This window comes from Spinacia oleracea, chromosome 6 (genome assembly GCF_020520425.1).
Source record: "Spinacia oleracea cultivar Varoflay chromosome 6, BTI_SOV_V1, whole genome shotgun sequence".
In the NCBI taxonomy this organism is placed as follows: domain Eukaryota; kingdom Viridiplantae; phylum Streptophyta; class Magnoliopsida; order Caryophyllales; family Amaranthaceae; genus Spinacia; species Spinacia oleracea.
Window position 1 is genome coordinate 129976773 of NC_079492.1, and position 17273 is coordinate 129994045.

At 37.1% G+C, this 17273-nt stretch overlaps 1 protein-coding gene across 3 annotated transcripts; it reads left to right on the forward strand.

Moving 5' to 3' along the window:
- The first annotated feature begins 11194 nt into the window (after positions 1-11194).
- On the forward strand, positions 11195-17217 carry LOC110796948 (uncharacterized). 3 transcript variants are annotated; one of them, XM_022002048.2, is made up of 6 exons: positions 11195-11860; positions 13171-13320; positions 13631-13707; positions 13828-15693; positions 15995-16124; positions 16231-17217. In XM_022002048.2, the coding sequence occupies exons 2-6, from the start codon at positions 13179-13181 to the stop codon at positions 16923-16925; spliced, it is 2910 nt and encodes a 969-aa protein (XP_021857740.1). In that variant the 5' UTR covers positions 11195-11860; positions 13171-13178; the 3' UTR covers positions 16926-17217. The 3 variants fall into 3 exon arrangements, with proteins under 3 accessions (XP_021857740.1, XP_021857739.1, XP_056687552.1); XM_022002047.2 differs by having other exon boundaries at positions 11495-11860; positions 15977-16124; XM_056831574.1 differs by lacking the exon at positions 11195-11860 and adding an exon at positions 12056-12195 and having other exon boundaries at positions 15977-16124.
- Positions 17218-17273: the final 56 nt, after the last annotated feature.

Below are 17273 nucleotides of genomic sequence, written 5' to 3' on the forward strand. Positions count from 1 at the left end.
CCAGGCCCAGCAGGCTGCGCGCAGCGCGCAGCGCGCACAGCGCGCACAGCAGGCTGCGCGCAGCGCGCACAGCGCGCACAGCACGCGCAGCGCACAGCACGCGCAGCGCACAGCGCGCACAGCGCGCGCAGCGCGCAGCGCGCGCGGGCGCTGAGTGGGCTGCTGCTCGCGCGCACGCATGAGGCCCATCGTGGCTGTCGTGCGTGTGTGTGCAAGTGTTTGTGTTCGTGCACGTTTCCTAAAACATGCAGAGTTCGGTTAATGATTAAATTCCTAATTCTATTTGATAAATTAATTAAATTAGAGTTCTTGTAGGATTCTAGGTTTGATTAATTTGTATCTGAATAGGATTACGATTCCCTTTCCATACCGCTATAAATATGAGGCTAGGGCTCACAATTTATAACAGAAGTTTCAAAGTATTCAAAAAGTGAGTTTTTTTTTGAGAGAAAATTAAAACACACAACTTGCTCCAAAAGTGCCGAAATTTTCTAGTACCTTAAGGGCGATTCTAGTTGGTCAATCTTAAGGCGGATCCGGACGTGCTGTGGACTATCTACGGAGGGACGACACTTGGAGTCCTAAAGACTTGTTCTTGTTCGGTTCGGGCGCAGCTAGGGAAGGCACGCAACAAAGAGTATGCATCTATTCTATGCTAAATGATTATGTGTAAATAATATGTTTTCCTGGGTATATGGTTTTTCCGCATGATTTATGAATTGTCATATGTATCATAACCTAACAGTGGTATCACGAGCCCCTTATTATTTTCATAATCTAAATTGCATGAACATGGTTAAATATTACAAATTTGCAAGAATTAAAAGGGGTGATTAATTTTCGTAATTGTTAATTAATTGCAAATTGCGTTTATTTAATTATACGTACGCAGTTTTTCGGCAGTTTCTTCGTTACTCATCCAAATCGAGTGATTTTTGTGTCAATTCCGCATGTAAAAGGCATTCTAAAATTTTGACAAAAATAATATTTTTCTGCCGAACCCAGAATTCTCAAATTCGAAGCCTAACTATGACTTTTCGAAGGTTTTAGTTTTTCGAATGCAAAATTTCGTAAATTTAAGATGTTAAATTAAATATTTGCGATTCTTGTTGATAAATCTTGAATTTTTGATTGACCTACTGCATATGTTTAACAAGTTTGAATGCCTAGTCTTGTTAATTATGCAATCTAACTTGTAATTATGATTAATTTGTTGAAAATTAGAATAATTTAGAATTAATTTGATTTTCATAATTAATTGTAATTTAATTAGAAACCTATGATTAAAAACCACCATAAAAATTGTAAATTTACGATAAATTTTAAATTTTTATGACCTAGACTTGAATCCATAACAATCGGAAATCAATTGGATAATAAATTTTCGATTTTTCGCCCTAAAATTATGAAATTAATATTATTTATTAATTTTTCATTAATTTTAAATATAAATTTTAAATTTTATGCGATTCGTTCATAAAACTTGCACGCACGAAGCAATGGACGCTTCGTGTTACCCTTAAAGGGTGTTGTATAATGCGGGCATGCGACGACGAGCAAGGGAGCTCGTCGCCCGTGCGGCACGAATGCAATGAGCAAGGGCGTAGTGCACGAGCACAAGGCAGCAGCCCTGCCTTGTGTCGTGTGCCACGAGCAATGAACGAATGGGCATGGGCGAAGGGCGAGCCAAGGCAGTCGCGTGTGGGCAGCAAGCGAGCTGCGCCACAACGCGCGCTGCCTCGCACAAGAGCGCGCAGCCTCGCGCGCAGCGAGCGCAAGCTCGCGTGCCACGAGCGCTGCGCCCAGCATTACTCGCGCGCACAGCGCGCGATGTCGCGCGCCCAGCGAGCGATGTCGCGCCCCAGCGAGCGATGGCTCGCCCCAGCGAGCGATGGCTCGCGCGCACAGCGAGCGATGTCGCGCGCCCAGCGAGCGATGTCGCGCGCCCAGCGAGCGATGGCTCGCGCGCCCAGCGAGCGATGTCGCGCGCCCAACGAGCGATGTCGCGCGCGCGCACTGCGAGCGATAGCTCGCGTGCGATGAGCGCTGGCGCGCGCAGCGAGCACCAATGCGTGCGGAGGCTTGCGATAGGGAAGCAGCAGCTATGCGACGAGCGCATGGGCTGCGCGCACATGGCCAGCAATGGCTGTGTGCGTACGGCCCATGGGCGTGCAACGCGTAGGGTGTTTGCGTTACGATTAGATCGTTTTGAATGTTTAATTTGAAAATTTCAGTTCACGTAATTTTAATTAATTTTAAAATTAATAATTTGAATTATTTTCTTGGATTTTAATTTTGAATATTATAATTATAATAAATGTTATTTATTCTAATTATTTTACTAAAATTAAAATCATGAATTAATTTAAATACGACTGAAATTAAATTAAATTTTTGGATTCAATTATAAATTGATATGAGCTTTAAATTTTAATTAAATTTGTATGTTTCCGGTTAGACTAGAAATACATTTTTATGTTTAAAATTGGTAAAGCATATGAATTTATTGGTTTAAGTGGGAGCGCTTTTTAGTCATAAACTCTTGATTAGGTCTACAAATCCTTAAGGTTAAAACAACTTGATTAGAATTAATAAGGACTGAATAATTGGTAGATTATTGGTGCCCTTGATTAATTGCTGCAAATGTTTACGTGATGCATAATGTGTTTTACTAACCAGCTACGTGGGCCATTCATGATAATGAATGGGTGAATGGTATATATTGTATATGTACTGTTTTGCAGGTTATGAAGTGACTAGTATGGCCCAAATAGGATAGAAAATATGGTCTGCGTACCATTAATTTGAATGTAATTGGTCTAAAGTACCAAAGTTATTTTTCAATTCAAATATGGTATGCGAACCATCAAATAGTTGTAATTAGTTATAGCTTATCCTATTTGAAGAAAATGGTGCCTCCCACGGAGATTTTCAAGACGGACTTTGAAGTCAAAGCTTCAAGATGAAGTCGGGCCATACTAGATCACAAATATCTTATGCATGTTTTAAGTTATTTATTGTTTTAAATATGTCTTAAAATGCATGAGATCAAAAGCTTGATTATGTTGCATGATTAAGGATTTTAGTTCACTTAAAATCTAACCAACATAGTAAGAGCCTTAAGTTCCAAACTTAAAAATTGAGTTAAAAGGTGCCATGCCAAAATATACACTTGCTTGGATATCCTTTACATCAATCTAGTAATAGTTTTCGCTCAGCGAGGTGTTACTTATTGGTCCTAAAGGGGCAAGGTACACAAATAATTGTGAGTACATGTTAGTTTTGGTGAAACTCAACGATATAAGTAAGGAGTCCTTTTATGTCGTGGCAAAATCGATAGGTTTACCTAACAAGTTCTTAGACGTACCTATCAACCAAGAGTAGTTTCTAGACTATTAGCAAAAGGCTTTTGCTTACCTAAGATGTTCTAGGATTAAGTCGACAAACTGTGCTTAGTTCTTCAATGATTTTAGGATCTTGGAATCATTTTATTCACACCTGCCGGAACAATAAAATCGAATAAAATGCTAATAACTTGTTTGAATTGCATGGTTGCTTTAATTTCAAGTTATTATTCATGATAAATGTTTAGACTTTGCATGCTTCAATGTATGTTTTAATTATTGTTTATAATTAAATATCTTGCACTGCAATAAATCCTTTTAGAAAGGTAACAGTAAATTTCCTCGATTGGTAGTGAATCCAAGAACGATTCACGGAAATGAGAGAAAGTGAGCAATTTAAAATGTACGTTTCTTATATCGACTTTTATGGTTGTTTTCGAATATCAAAATCGAATGGCAAACCAATTGGTGCTTGTGAATTCAAAATACACTGTAGTTTTGAGATCATAAAGCATTGAGTTTAATACGCTCAGCTTTACCAATGGTTAACAACTTAATATCTTTGTCCATTTAATTCTCGAATGAGTCTAGTCCCTAGACATTCGAATAGATCGATGCTTAGAGAACTTTAGAAGCTTCTGGTAAGATCATCTAGTTGAAACAAAAATATTCAACATAAATTAAAATGGTAAAGAACCTTGTTGGTGACATTGGACATGTCTAACAAAGTATAAAAGTCAACGCTAAAGAATTCAATTCTTAAGACTATAAGAAAGGGTACAAGAAATAGGAAAACGAGGAACAAATGAAAGGAATTTACGATTCCGTTTCTACCTATAAGTTTATGTTTAAAGAGAAGTGACCTAGCAATCAAACTTCCTTGGTATCATATACCGCTTGAGGTTCTTACTTCGGTAATAACTCAAACAATGGAAACTAGGATACACTAATGACCTACAAGTGGGAAATGAAGCATGGCAATGCTACATTAGTTGTAGGGTCATCTAGTTTGTTTTAAGTCCTTTCAAAGGCTGGAACTTAATGGCTATTTTGTTCCATAATCAGCATACCTAAATTTCTGCTTCAAACACAGAAAGACTCACATTCAGAAGAACAAAAACAGTGCTTGTTTGTTTGTTTATTTGAATGAAATGGTCAATTACTGGTTGAGTCAATATGCTTGATTAAAACAAACAACTCTTTAAAGAACTTTACTAGGTTCAAATCAAACCCTTGATTTGAGTTCCATTAAATCTTTGGCATTGTTGCTTAGACCATATCAACAAGTTAACATTCATAAGCTCTATTTTGATGGACTTTTGAAAGTTGGTTGATTTCTAGATCAACTTAAGACAAGCTAGTCTTACTTGTTGAAAGTAACAAAGAATATGAACTATTGTTAGAATACCTAGACAATAGAGTTCAAAGCTAAAGAAAGGTTTTATGACTTTATTATTTCACATGGATTTGAGTGAATATAGGTTTATTTACTCAAATGTGATATAAGTTGAATCTGTTTGGCTAGTTCAAAGATTCAGAAGTATAAAATCCACTCGGCAAGAAATCATAAAGATCTAGGTTAGATCATGTTGATGATTACTAGGACCAAATATGATCATCAATGATTGTGTGTTGTAATTTCACAATCTAGCTCCATAAGATATGGCATATCTACGTTGGAATGATCGAAGTCAATTAGTACTTGATTCGATCAATGATGAATCATAAAGACTTTTCCTATAATTTCTAAAACAAAATGCTCAACTACCACCAAACTAAACAAAATTCGTCAAAGCTATTGAAAAGTAATTTCAGGATATCTTTTCAATTATATATATCTAAAGAGTTGCTAAACTCAGTGGGAGCTTAGTGTTTGTTATTCAACAAACTAAGGCCCAAGTCTAGATATATGTTTCATTGTGATTTATTCAAATAAGACACAAGGGTATTGTTTCTACCACGAATTTTTGAGAACATAATGTTTGTTTGCTCGAAATAATGTCCTTTTGGAGATTCGTTTCCAAAATGACAAGTGGGAGAAAATAGACCTCGAAAATCTTCGAGGCGAACAACAAACATAAACGGACATTCCGGAGGCTTTTCGAAGTGCTTCAGAAAATCCGAACTTATTCTGTAAGGACTTTACAAGTGGCTTTAAAGAATAAACATCTCTTAGAAGACTTTACAAGTGCTTCAAGGAGAACAGAATATTCAAAGGACTTTCAAGTGGCTATTGATATTCTATTGTTTGATGTTCTATACCCAAGTAGGCATAGAGTTCAACTCACTGAAACTATGCAATTCTTCTATTAGATAGTGAAGAAACCTACAACTTGCAGTCAAACTATTATCATGTAGATTAATGAGTTTGTGACTTGTAAGAAAGCTATGACGAAACCCAGATTCCCTAAAATGGTTAGAGGCCATATATAGACTCAAATGTTTTAAATGGTTAGAGGCCATAAAACATACTCAATGTTTTGATGACAAAATTGAAATTTTGTTGATTTGCAAGAATAGTTTCACACCTATTGGTTGCAAGTTTGTTTTAAGGATAAAAACCATCAAACATGGAATTGTGTTCACACACAAAGCTAGATTAGTTGCTAAAGGTTACAAGCAAATTCATGACATGGATTGTGTTGAAACCTCATGCAAAATCGTAATGCTTAAGTCTATAATTCAAGCAATGATTGCATATTGGTACATATGTCAATTGGATGACAAAACGTATTCCTCAATCAAATGATGGAATACAATATGTACATGTTATGTCATAGAGTTTGTGGATCCAAATAAATGCTTGAAAAGGAAAGCTAGCTTATAAAATCTAAGTACAGATTTAAGCAAGCAATTGGGAATTGGAACTGTATTTTAGTGAAACTAATAAGTATTTTAGTTTCATAAAATATACATGATTCTTATAGATATATAAGAAGTTTAGTGGGAGTACTTAAAACTTAATTGGTCCTATGTGTATCACACACATATCTCTCTATTGTGAAATAACATTCAAATGCTAATGACTTAGATTTGAAATTATTCATCAATGATGGACCATGGCGAAACTTAGTACATACTGGGTATTAAGATCTATTTACAAAGATCTTATGATATTGTTTTGGATTAAGTAATGGCATTTACTAAATCAAACACGAAAGTCTCCATTGGAGATATTCGACCCATGTGAATAAATCTAAGTAAAGGATGTTTGAACTATGTATAAGCATTTACTAAGTTAAACATCAAAGAATCTAATGAGATTCTTCACCTATATTATATGTCAAAGAATTTAGTTGGATTCAGTATCTATAGTAACTGAATGAGCTAAAGTTACATGAATAGAATTCAATTGGGAATTATTCTGCAAAAGAATTTATCATGTATATAATATAATATGAGGATCGCCAAAAACGTATCGTATGACTTTAGGCATGACGAACATATACCAATCTCTATTGATCTAAGTGAAGATCAACTAGATTGAGATCAAGAATACTTATGGTGCTTGAAAAGGTACATAGGAATAGATTCTTGATTCAAGGAAATAAAGATATGCTAAATATTGATGCTACACGCATAAACACTGGCAAAGGATCAAGCAAGACCCTTTGGAGTTAACCATTGATAAGGACGAGCTATAGAGCATCGTGTTTTGAAATGGCAACATGGATTGGAGACCATGAGTTGTTGCGTGGGAAATTAAAATAATAATTTCTATGTTCTAAGATATAGTTGGAGAGTCTTCCACATATCTATGAACTGCTTGGATAGGTAAATCCAAACAAAGCATCACTAGCAACCTATACAGTTGAAGTAAAAGTAATTATTGCCTAAGAAGCAATAAAACAGGGTTGTTTAAAGTTCTTCACTGAACTTGGGTAGATCACCTATCTGCTGGCTTGATGGTTCTTCATTGAAAAATGCGTAGAACCACTCTTGAAGCAAGAAAAACGTCTGCTAACTTGATGGTTCTTCATTGCAAAGTGAGTAAAACCACCATCGAAGTAAGAAAGACTAGATCACATAATAAACAAACTCGAAAAGATCTTATCATCATATCTCGAAGAACATTCGATGAAAAGGATATTAAGATTGGCAAAGCATGATAACTAAACCTATGCAACAAGTGAGAAGCAACACTCACGTTGTAGCACTGGAAATCAAGCATAGCTTTGAATTCCATGAATTGTTTTAGAAGATGGGTTTGAGGCCCATGGTTATAAAACATTGGGGTTGAACATTTATCATATATGAAATGTATTTTCATATTCCATTTAATCTTGGTTTAGTATTAAATGATGAGTCCCTTCAATTTGACAATATATTCAAGATAGACTGTCAGGACCAGTCCTGTGACTAAGAAATGTCTATCAAGTGAACTTGAATGTCAAAAGTTGAAAATGGTCCCTAGTCGGAGTTTTCTATAAAATTGGACGCATAGAAAACGTTAGACGACTAGAATGCAAGATGACTAGTAGTTCTGTTTCTTGAACTATGTGGACATGGCAATGTCATAATCATTTGCATAGATACTTACTTTGGGAAGACTAGTATCGGACGAGACCTATGAAGCTTTACTGTAAGAGATGAAAGTCTGTCATAAGTAAATTTCATTAAATTATTAGACACTAAATCCTCAATACCTGAGTGATTTGAGATTACTTGTTTGAGAACTGGTTGCTTTGACGTTGACCAACCGTCGCACCGTAAAAGGAGGCTATAAAGGCAACGCTCAGGTAATCACCTATCAAACGAAGTCTAATCTCAAGATCGCAAGATTGGGATTGTCCTCCCATAAATCGGGATGAGATGCTTAAAAGTTGTACAAGGCCACTCGGAGAGCTAGAAACTGTGAAATGCATGGCCGTGCTCGGATGAATCATAGGCTATGATTATCTGTTTATTTGATCAGTTGAACTCTGAAACCGAGGAACACCTCTGGACATAATAAGGATGACAACTCTTACCTTATGTTCAAGAGCAAGCATCGAGCGACAAAGGAATTAGGAAATGCACACTTGTCCCTAAGGACAAGTGGGAGACTGAAGGAAATAATGCCCTTGGTCCAAGTATGCATTCTATGTTAAGTCTAATAAATGCGGTTCAGTATTAATTGACAAGTTAATAATTCAGTGAGATCAAGTGAGCTGAATGCCTAGCTAGAGGCCGCTTCAGTTCAAGTGGAATTAATGATATTAATCCACAGCTTACTCTTGACTGAACCCGTAGGGTCACACAAATAGTACGTAAACGGATCAAGTATCTAATGGCATTAGATACTCTATCTATGAATATTCGGAACCGACGGATCTTGGTTTCAGTGGGAGCTAAGATCGTCACAGGCAAGAAATGAATACTCCGGAAACGATGATATTGCCGGAAACGGAAATATGGATCGTATCGGAAATATAAATATTATCCAAGTCGTAGATGTTGCCGGAAACGGAAACATGGTACGTATCGGAAAATATTATCGGAAATGGGAATATTGCCAGAATCGGAAATATTGCCGGAAACGGAAATATTGTCAGAATCGGAAATATTACCGGAATCGGAAAATAATTCCGGAAACGGAAATATTAAATATTTGTTCGAAACGGAAATTAATTCCGGAATCGGAAATATTAAATATTGTTCGTATCGGAAATGAATTCCGGAATCGGAAATTTAATCGGAAGCGCATCGTACGAATAAGCATCGGACGAGGCCTGCCGGACGAGGCCCAGCACGAAGCCAGGCCATCGCCCAGCAAGCCAAGCGCGCCGCACAAACAGCAAGGCCAGGCCCAGCAGGCTGCGCGCAGCGCGCAGCGCGCACAGCGCGCACAGCGCGCGCAGCGCGCAGCGCGCGCGGGCGCTGAGTGGGCTGCTGCTCGCGCGCACGCATGAGGCCCATCGTGGCTGTCGTGCGTGTGTGTGCAAGTGTTTGTGTTCGTGCACGTTTCCTAAAACATGCAGAGTTCGGTTAATGATTAAATTCCTAATTCTATTTGATAAATTAATTAAATTAGAGTTCTTGTAGGATTCTAGGTTTGATTAATTTGTATCTGAATAGGATTACGATTCCCTTTCCATACCGCTATAAATATGAGGCTAGGGCTCACAATTTATAACAGAAGTTTCAAAGTATTCAAAAAGTGAGTTTTTTTTTGAGAGAAAATTAAAACACACAACTTGCTCCAAAAGTGCCGAAATTTTCTAGTACCTTAAGGGCGATTCTAGTTGGTCAATCTTAAGGCGGATCCGGACGTGCTGTGGACTATCTACGGAGGGACGACACTTGGAGTCCTAAAGACTTGTTCTTGTTCGGTTCGGGCGCAGCTAGGGAAGGCACGCAACAAAGAGTATGCATCTATTCTATGCTAAATGATTATGTGTAAATAATATGTTTTCCTGGGTATATGGTTTTTCCGCATGATTTATGAATTGTCATATGTATCATAACCTAACAATCATGTCCAAATTTGAATCGATCTATTTCGATCAAAACCGATCTCTCTAGATCATGTCCAGATCAGAACTGATATGTCCAGATCATAACCCCTCTATCTAGATCATGTATAGGTCTATCTAATACTTCCTCCGTCTTTTAATACTCGCAACGTTTGTTAGTTTCACGCATGCCAATGCACAACTTTGATCATTTATATCTTAAATTATCTTTATGCAAAAATTATAAAAAGTTGATATTTTGAAAATATACACTGAGACGCTAACAAGATCCCACATGACCATGTTTTATCTTATATAAAAAACACTACGAATAGTCAAAGTAGATTATATAAATAGTGGAAAAAGTCCAAACGTTGCGAGTATTAAAAAACGGAGGAAGTATAAGGAATAGTTTAATCATGAGCAAACTCAAATAAATAATAACAATATTACTCCCTCCGTCCCATAATTATCTTCCTGTTTGACTAAAAACACGAATTTTAAGAAAAGTTGAATATAGTACATGAAAAAGTGGAATATAGTACAAATGATGATTGAGTTGTATGGAAAAGTGGAATAAAGTACATGTGAAAGAGAATATAGTACATGGAAAAAGTGAAATATAGTACATGGGTGGGGTTTTCAATTCAATTTTAATTAATATAGTACATGAGAAAGTGGGGAGATTAGTAGCCAAAATTAGAAACAGGAAGATAATTTTGGGACGCTCGTTTAGGAAAGCAGGAAGATAATTTTGGGACGGAGGGAATATAAATTTGTGTAACATTTATTTTACACGTAAGTCGTTTAATACTAAAAAATATAGATTTTTGTTTAAACTTAATTCTGAAAAATCAGATCAGATCAGATCAGAAAAAATAAGTTCCGATCAGATCATATTAGAAAAAATAAGTTCAGATCAGATCAGACCAGATCAGGAGAAATAAAGTGAACGAAACAGGACCTAATAGTTACGGGGTATAAAAGAGTGGCGAGGAGATTTTTTTAATTCATTGGTGGGATGAATTTTTTTACAAAAAATTATTTGTGAGAAAACTAATGTGGAGGAGTAAGAAAGTGATAGAGAGATAGTGATAGAGATTTTTTTTTCCCGTTCTGTTCACCTTATTTTCACTTATTTCAGGAAAAATAAGTTTCGATAAGTTCAAATAAGTTCAGTTAAGTTCAGATAAGTTCAAATAAGATAAATTCAGAAAAAATAAGTGAAAATCAGGTGAATAGAACGCACCCTAGTGAGAGTGGTCTTATTATTTCAATTAATCACCATCGAATTTGCCCGATAAAGTTTTCGATCCAATATGACCCTTCACCTTACTAACCCAAAAAAATTGTATGCTCCAACGGGCAACCAATGGTTAAATATGGAATACTTCCAATTTTATGGTTAACGAGCAAAAAAAAGTCTACAAAACTCTTTTTTCACTCCGCCTTTCTTCCTCCCCCCTTTTCCGCAATACTCCGAAACTCGTGAAATAAAATACCTAAATTACGTAATCAACCCCACAATCCTCAATTCCTAACACGTTATATTTATTAATCACAAAAAAACAATTAAAATTAATCAAAAAACAACACGGTATGTGCTAAATAGGCTCTCAAAGTGAGTGAGTGAGTGAGACAAAACAAATAAATTAAAAAATTATTTTTAAATAAATTAAATTAAAAATGATAAAATAATAAAGAAAACTCCACCCCACTTCTCTCACAAACACACAAAAATATTAGGAGAGAGAAAGCGATAAGACTTGCAAGAAAAGAGTATAGAATAGGAAACATTCAATACAAAAATACCAACAAAACTCAAAATTTTGCAGTTTCTTACACTCTCTTATTTTTCTACCACCACCACCACCACTACCACTCACCACCGCTTCCACCGCCGCGCATTCGGCCGTGCACCACCCTCACCTACTCACCTGAAAAATGCCCATTTCTGCTACACTCTTCTTTCACCTACTTTTTCTTCCCAAGACTGCATTTTTCTGGGATTTCTGAGTTTTTTTTGGGGGTTGGATTTGATTTTGTCTGCACTAATCCGATCTCACTTCTCTCTCTTCTAAGGTACTTTCAGAATCTAATACTTTTTCTGATTTTTATTTTATTTTTGCTTTTGTTTATTTATGTACTTTTTTATGTTACTCTTTTTCTTTTTTTCCCTGGCTGCTTTTTGTAAAATCTCAGCTTTTGTTTCAGTTAACTTTTCCTCTTTTTTCCCACTTTTTTTTTTTGTTTTTTTTGGGTAAATCATGCAATTGTGGGTAAATTAAGCTAAATTTCTCACCTTTTGGTATCTAGATTGGAATGTGGGTTGAGTTATTTGGTGATTTCTGGGTTTTTTTGTTGGGATTTTTCTGAAAGTTTGAGATTTCTGAAATTTGATGTGAAATTTCATCTGGGTAAGTGCTTAAATTCACTGTAAATATTACTGAAATAGTCCAATTTAACCCCTTTTTACTCGATCAATTTATTTAATTTACTTTTAGTTATTATATAAAGACAAATTGTTTTTCTTTTTACTGAATGATTTACCAATGATTTGGTTGCTGATTGTTACTAGTAAATTTACAATATTTGGTATGTGAAAGTGCCCAGAATCAAGCTAATTATTAATTTGATTTGTTGATTATAGTGGTTGGCTAGGAATGTGGGTTGAACAATCATGTTGATGATGATGGGGTTTTTATTTAATTTTAATTTTAATTTAGATTTTGTGGGATGGAGATTGATTGATTTCCTTGAGATTTACGCTGGCTGTTAGTTGTTGTTCTGTTATATTTGATGTGAAATATCATTTGGGTATACAGTAGAAATCAGTGGATTAGTCCCTATAATTCTGATTAGTCTGCTAAACTTTTCTCTTTTATTCTTCTATGCTTTGCTCCTGTTTGTTCCCCTGCCTTTTCAGCTCTGACATTGAGAGGTCCGTGTTAAGACTGAGGAGGACCTTTATATGGGGTTTGTTTCCCTGGATATAAGTTGTGGGCATTGCATTTGATCTTCCTCAAAATTTTCCCATCCATGTTTCGAACTAGGCTCGAGATGTTTTAGCTCCTTTCCTTTTTGTGTTTGAGCTGCTTTTTGTTCTTTCAATGTACGCGAGAATGATATGTACATGTTCATGCCATTATGGCGGAGAAAGTTGCCCATTCATTCGTTCTTTGAATGGTTAAACATCTGTATATGATACTCAATCTCAGTTATTCTGTTTTTTCCCGCTTTGGTGCGTGGAATTATGTATTTGCATTTCTTTTGTTAAAGACTACAAGAATCGGGATTTGAAGTTCATCCATTAGATGCTTTAATTTGGTCATCTTTTCTGTAACATTGATTAAACATTGTCTGATGCAAAGATTTGAAACATTTTGTGGCAGGTGCTGAAATGAATGGGATTCAACTGAATGGTAAACCTCGCAGTTCTGAGAAGCCTGTGCCAGGATGTTTGGGAAGAATGGTCAACCTCTTCGACTTAACTTCCAGCATGTCTGGAAACCGGCTTCTCACTGACAAGCCTTATAACGATGGTGATTCTTTGTTCCCTTACAGTCAATAATTCTTTCTGACGGAGTCACTTATGCGTAAACTTAGACATGTGCAAACTTCAAATCCCTTGCCTTAATTACATGCAGGGTAACACAAATGGTTTATGGAAATCTTCTGTTTGATTTGCTCTAGATAACGGAGAACTGCCATTGATTTAAGACTGCTTGTTTGCAGCTTGCTAGCATCTATTGAGCTACCATGAGTCTATTATGTCCAATATGAGCATACATTTGTAGAAAACTTGCAAACTATGGAACTAGCTCCATTGACAATAAGCTGATCATTTTGTAGGTTCTTCTTTATCAAGAAGTCGTTCAGATGTCTCTAGGATGTCGAGCATTGCCATAGATGAGATGGAAGATAAAGTGGTAAGTAAAAAGTTTTTCTGTTGTTTGATAGTTTTATTTTGCTATGCATACTTACGCATGGCTATTATGTCTAGCCAAGTTGATATATGATCTCCTTTTTATGGTTTGTTTGGTTTACAGATGGTCTCCGACTTAAGGAGATCTTCATCGAACAGAAAACCTAATGGAACTCCTGTAAAGATGTTAATAGCTCAAGAAATGTCAAAGGACTTGGAAACAATACAGAAACCACCTAATGTGGTGGCGAAGTTGATGGGACTTGATGTGATTCCTCAGCAACAGCCTGATTTGGCTTCCCAGAGGATTCATTCAAGAATTTATTCTCGAAATAGTCATTCAGAGATACCAGTAGGATATTATGAGGAAGAACACGGCTTTTGCGATGTTCATCCCCATCGAGATCAGAATGAATATAAGGACATATATGAAATCTGGCAGCAATCTCAAAGAACAAACTGTAGAAGAGATAAATCGCCTCAAAAAGGAAGGATTGCTGAAAATATGAATGATAAAAAGTTGGCACTCATTCGTCAAAAGTTTGTAGAAGCAAAACGCCTTGCCACGGATGAGAAGCTACGACAGACCAAGGAGTTTCAAGAGGCTTTAGATGTGTTGAGTTCCAACGGGGACTTATTTCTGAAAGTTCTTCAAGAGCCGAATTCTTTGTTTTCTCAGCAATTCTATATAGGGGACTCCATTTCTCCATCTCCAGAGACCAAGCGCATTACTGTCCTCAGACCTTCTAAAATGGTGACTGAGGACAAATTTGCAAAGAGGAACGAAAATCAATCAAAGAAGCAAGTTTCGCTGAACCAAGTTAATGTATGGGAAAACCAGCATAGTGGATTTCCACCTACTATATCGTCCTGGAAAGTTAGTGATAGTCCTATTCAGCCCACCCGGATAGTAGTGTTGAAACCTAGTCCTGTTAAGCCTACTGAATCTCAGGCAGTTATCTCCTCAACTCCGTCCTCACCGCGAGTTCTACCTAGTGAAAGTTTCTTTGAAGAACCAGAAGATGAGGAGGCCCGAGAAGCAAGGGAAGTTGCCAAGGAAATCACACAGCAGATGCGTGAAAATTTGGCAGGTCATCGAAGAGATGAAACTCTTCTTTCTTCTGTGTTCTCTAATGGCTATACAGGGGATGAAAGTTCTTTCGAAAAATCTGAAAATGAATTTGCAGCTGAAAATCTTAGTGATTCTGAAGTTATGTCGCCGACATCAAGGCATTCTTGGGATTATGTCAATAGATTTGATAGTCCGTTCTCTTCGTCATCTTTCAGCCGTGCATCTTATTCCCCAGAGTCGTCAGTTTGTAGAGAAGCAAAAAAGAGACTTTCTGAGAGATGGGCCATGATGGCATCAAATGGTGGTAATAATAATAATAATAATAATAACATTAATAGTAATCATGGACAAAGGCACATTCGAAGAAGTTCCAGTACACTGGGTGAAATGCTTGCACTTTCTGAGATCAAGAACTCCGAAATATGTGAAGTTGAGGATAACAACAATAAAGATGAAGATCCCAGGGGATCAACTCCATACCTGAATAGCAATATGGATGTCATAGAAAGTGGTGACAGTTCTCCCAGAAATCTTTTGAGATCAAAATCAGTCCCTGTTTCATCTACAGCTTATGGAGAAAGGCTAAATGTTGAAGTCAACAATCCAGCACTTTGCAAGGCAGGATCTTCGAAGGAGATAATAAAGGCAAAAGTATCAAAGACCTCATTCACTGGGAAAGTCACAAGTTTGTTTTTCTCAAGGAATAAGAAATCTAAGAAAGAAAAGTCCAGCAAATCCGTTGCTAATGATGAATCTCAATTGGCAACAGCTGAAACACCAGGATCCCTGACACCTCCTGGAAGGACAAGCAATGACCATTCAGAGGTGGTTCTCTCCCCGACATCACGGTTGCATAGTGGAAATGTTATGATAGATCTTAATGATACCATACTTGGACAAAGCATACCTTCTCAGCAGGTAATTATAATAATCCCTATGACATGCATAAGGTTTTGCACCGTGCATTTCGTTTATGTATCCCATTTTAGCATTACTGAAGCTTTTGCTAGCAGATCTAATTTATTAGGTCATGTCAAAATTCTTTTACCACTTCCACAGTCTTTCAGGCTGCTGGACTTTGCTTTTCTTGAAAAAGAAAGTCTAATTTTCTGTTTCGTTATCTGGGTATACATTACAAGTTCTTGCATTTTTTTTAATACTCGAAGTGCATTGTGTAAAAGTAAGCTTCTTGGTCTTACAGAGGTTTTCTGTATCCCAGGCAGGAACATCTGCAATTCAAGGAGAGAATCAGGAACAACCAAGCCCGATCTCAGTCCTGCAAACCCCGTTTGAAGAGGATGACAGTACCTTGCTCGGTTGCTCTCGTAGCATCGACCCAAACCTTCATGGTATACAGTTTTTCTAATTTTTTGCACATGTTTGTTGATATTTACATCCCATCATTGCACTTCCATGGTTTTCAGCTTTATTTACTGACTTGACATTTCCTAACAGGAGAACACATCCCTGTTTGTCTTGGCAAGTCTAACTTGATCGATAAATCACCACCAATCGGATCAATTGCAAGGACGTTATCGTGGGAAGAACCCTTTGCAGAAACAGCCACTAATTATCCTATGAACTCCCCTTTTATGTCCCTAGGAGGAGCGGAGGATGATGAGGTTGAATATCTTTACTTAGTTCAATCCTTACTAACGATAGCAGGCCTCAATGACGACGAGGGACAAGTGGGTTCACACTTGAGTAGATGGCACTCCCCAGACTGCCCATTAGACCCCCTTTTAAGAGATAAATACATCGATCTGAGCGCCAAAGAGCCATTACACGAAGCGAGAAGAAGGCAACTAAGATCGAGGAGGAAGCTGATATTCGACTGTGTTAATGCAGCACTTGTGGACATTACAGGATTCAGAACCAGCAACGGTTACTTGGTGGAGGGTGAGACATTGACAGATAAGGTGTGGGCTTGGATTAAGGAATTGTTGCCGGGTGAGGTGAAGTTCCTATCAGTTGTTGATGGTGGGGACAACCACTGTTTGGTGGAGAAGCTGGTTAGGAAGGAAGTTATAGGAAAAGGATGGAATGAACAAATAAGATTTCAAGTTGACAGTATAGGCAAGGAAATTGAAGGGAAACTTCTTGAACAACTTGTAGAGGAGTCTCTGCTTGAATGGACACCACGACGATGATGATGATGGTGATGATGATCAACGCGTAAATGGCTGTTGTTTCCCGCGCGTTAATCTTTGTTTATTACTCCTAATTAAATCATTAATATTCCAAGTGTATTGTTTTTGTGCATCAATGGGTAACTAACTCCAACATTGCTAATCTTTCTCCTCATAATCCTCATCTGTTTTTGAAGGAAATTGTTGAAAAATGTGTATTTATTCTGATTAAAATTATATCTGCTGTCTTCAGTGTGTATTTTAACTGTACTCAAGATAGAAAGATAGAGAGTATTGGATCTGATTCTTGTCATCTGTCTCCATCATATAATATCCCCGCATATGTCATGTTTGGTGGCATTAAATAAT

What these genes read in the sequence shown, in the direction of transcription:
- LOC110796948 (XM_022002047.2), top strand. Translation starts at nt 13,179, where the DNA reads ATGAATGGGATTCAACTGAATGGTAAACCTCGCAGTTCTGAGAAGCCT. An exon ending in TGACAAGCCTTATAACGATG is followed by an intron (nt 13,321 to 13,630) that starts GTGATTCTTTGT and finishes ATCATTTTGTAG; the next exon opens with GTTCTTCTTTATCAAGAAGT. An exon ending in CATCGACCCAAACCTTCATG is followed by an intron (nt 16,125 to 16,230) that starts GTATACAGTTTT and finishes ATTTCCTAACAG; the next exon opens with GAGAACACATCCCTGTTTGT.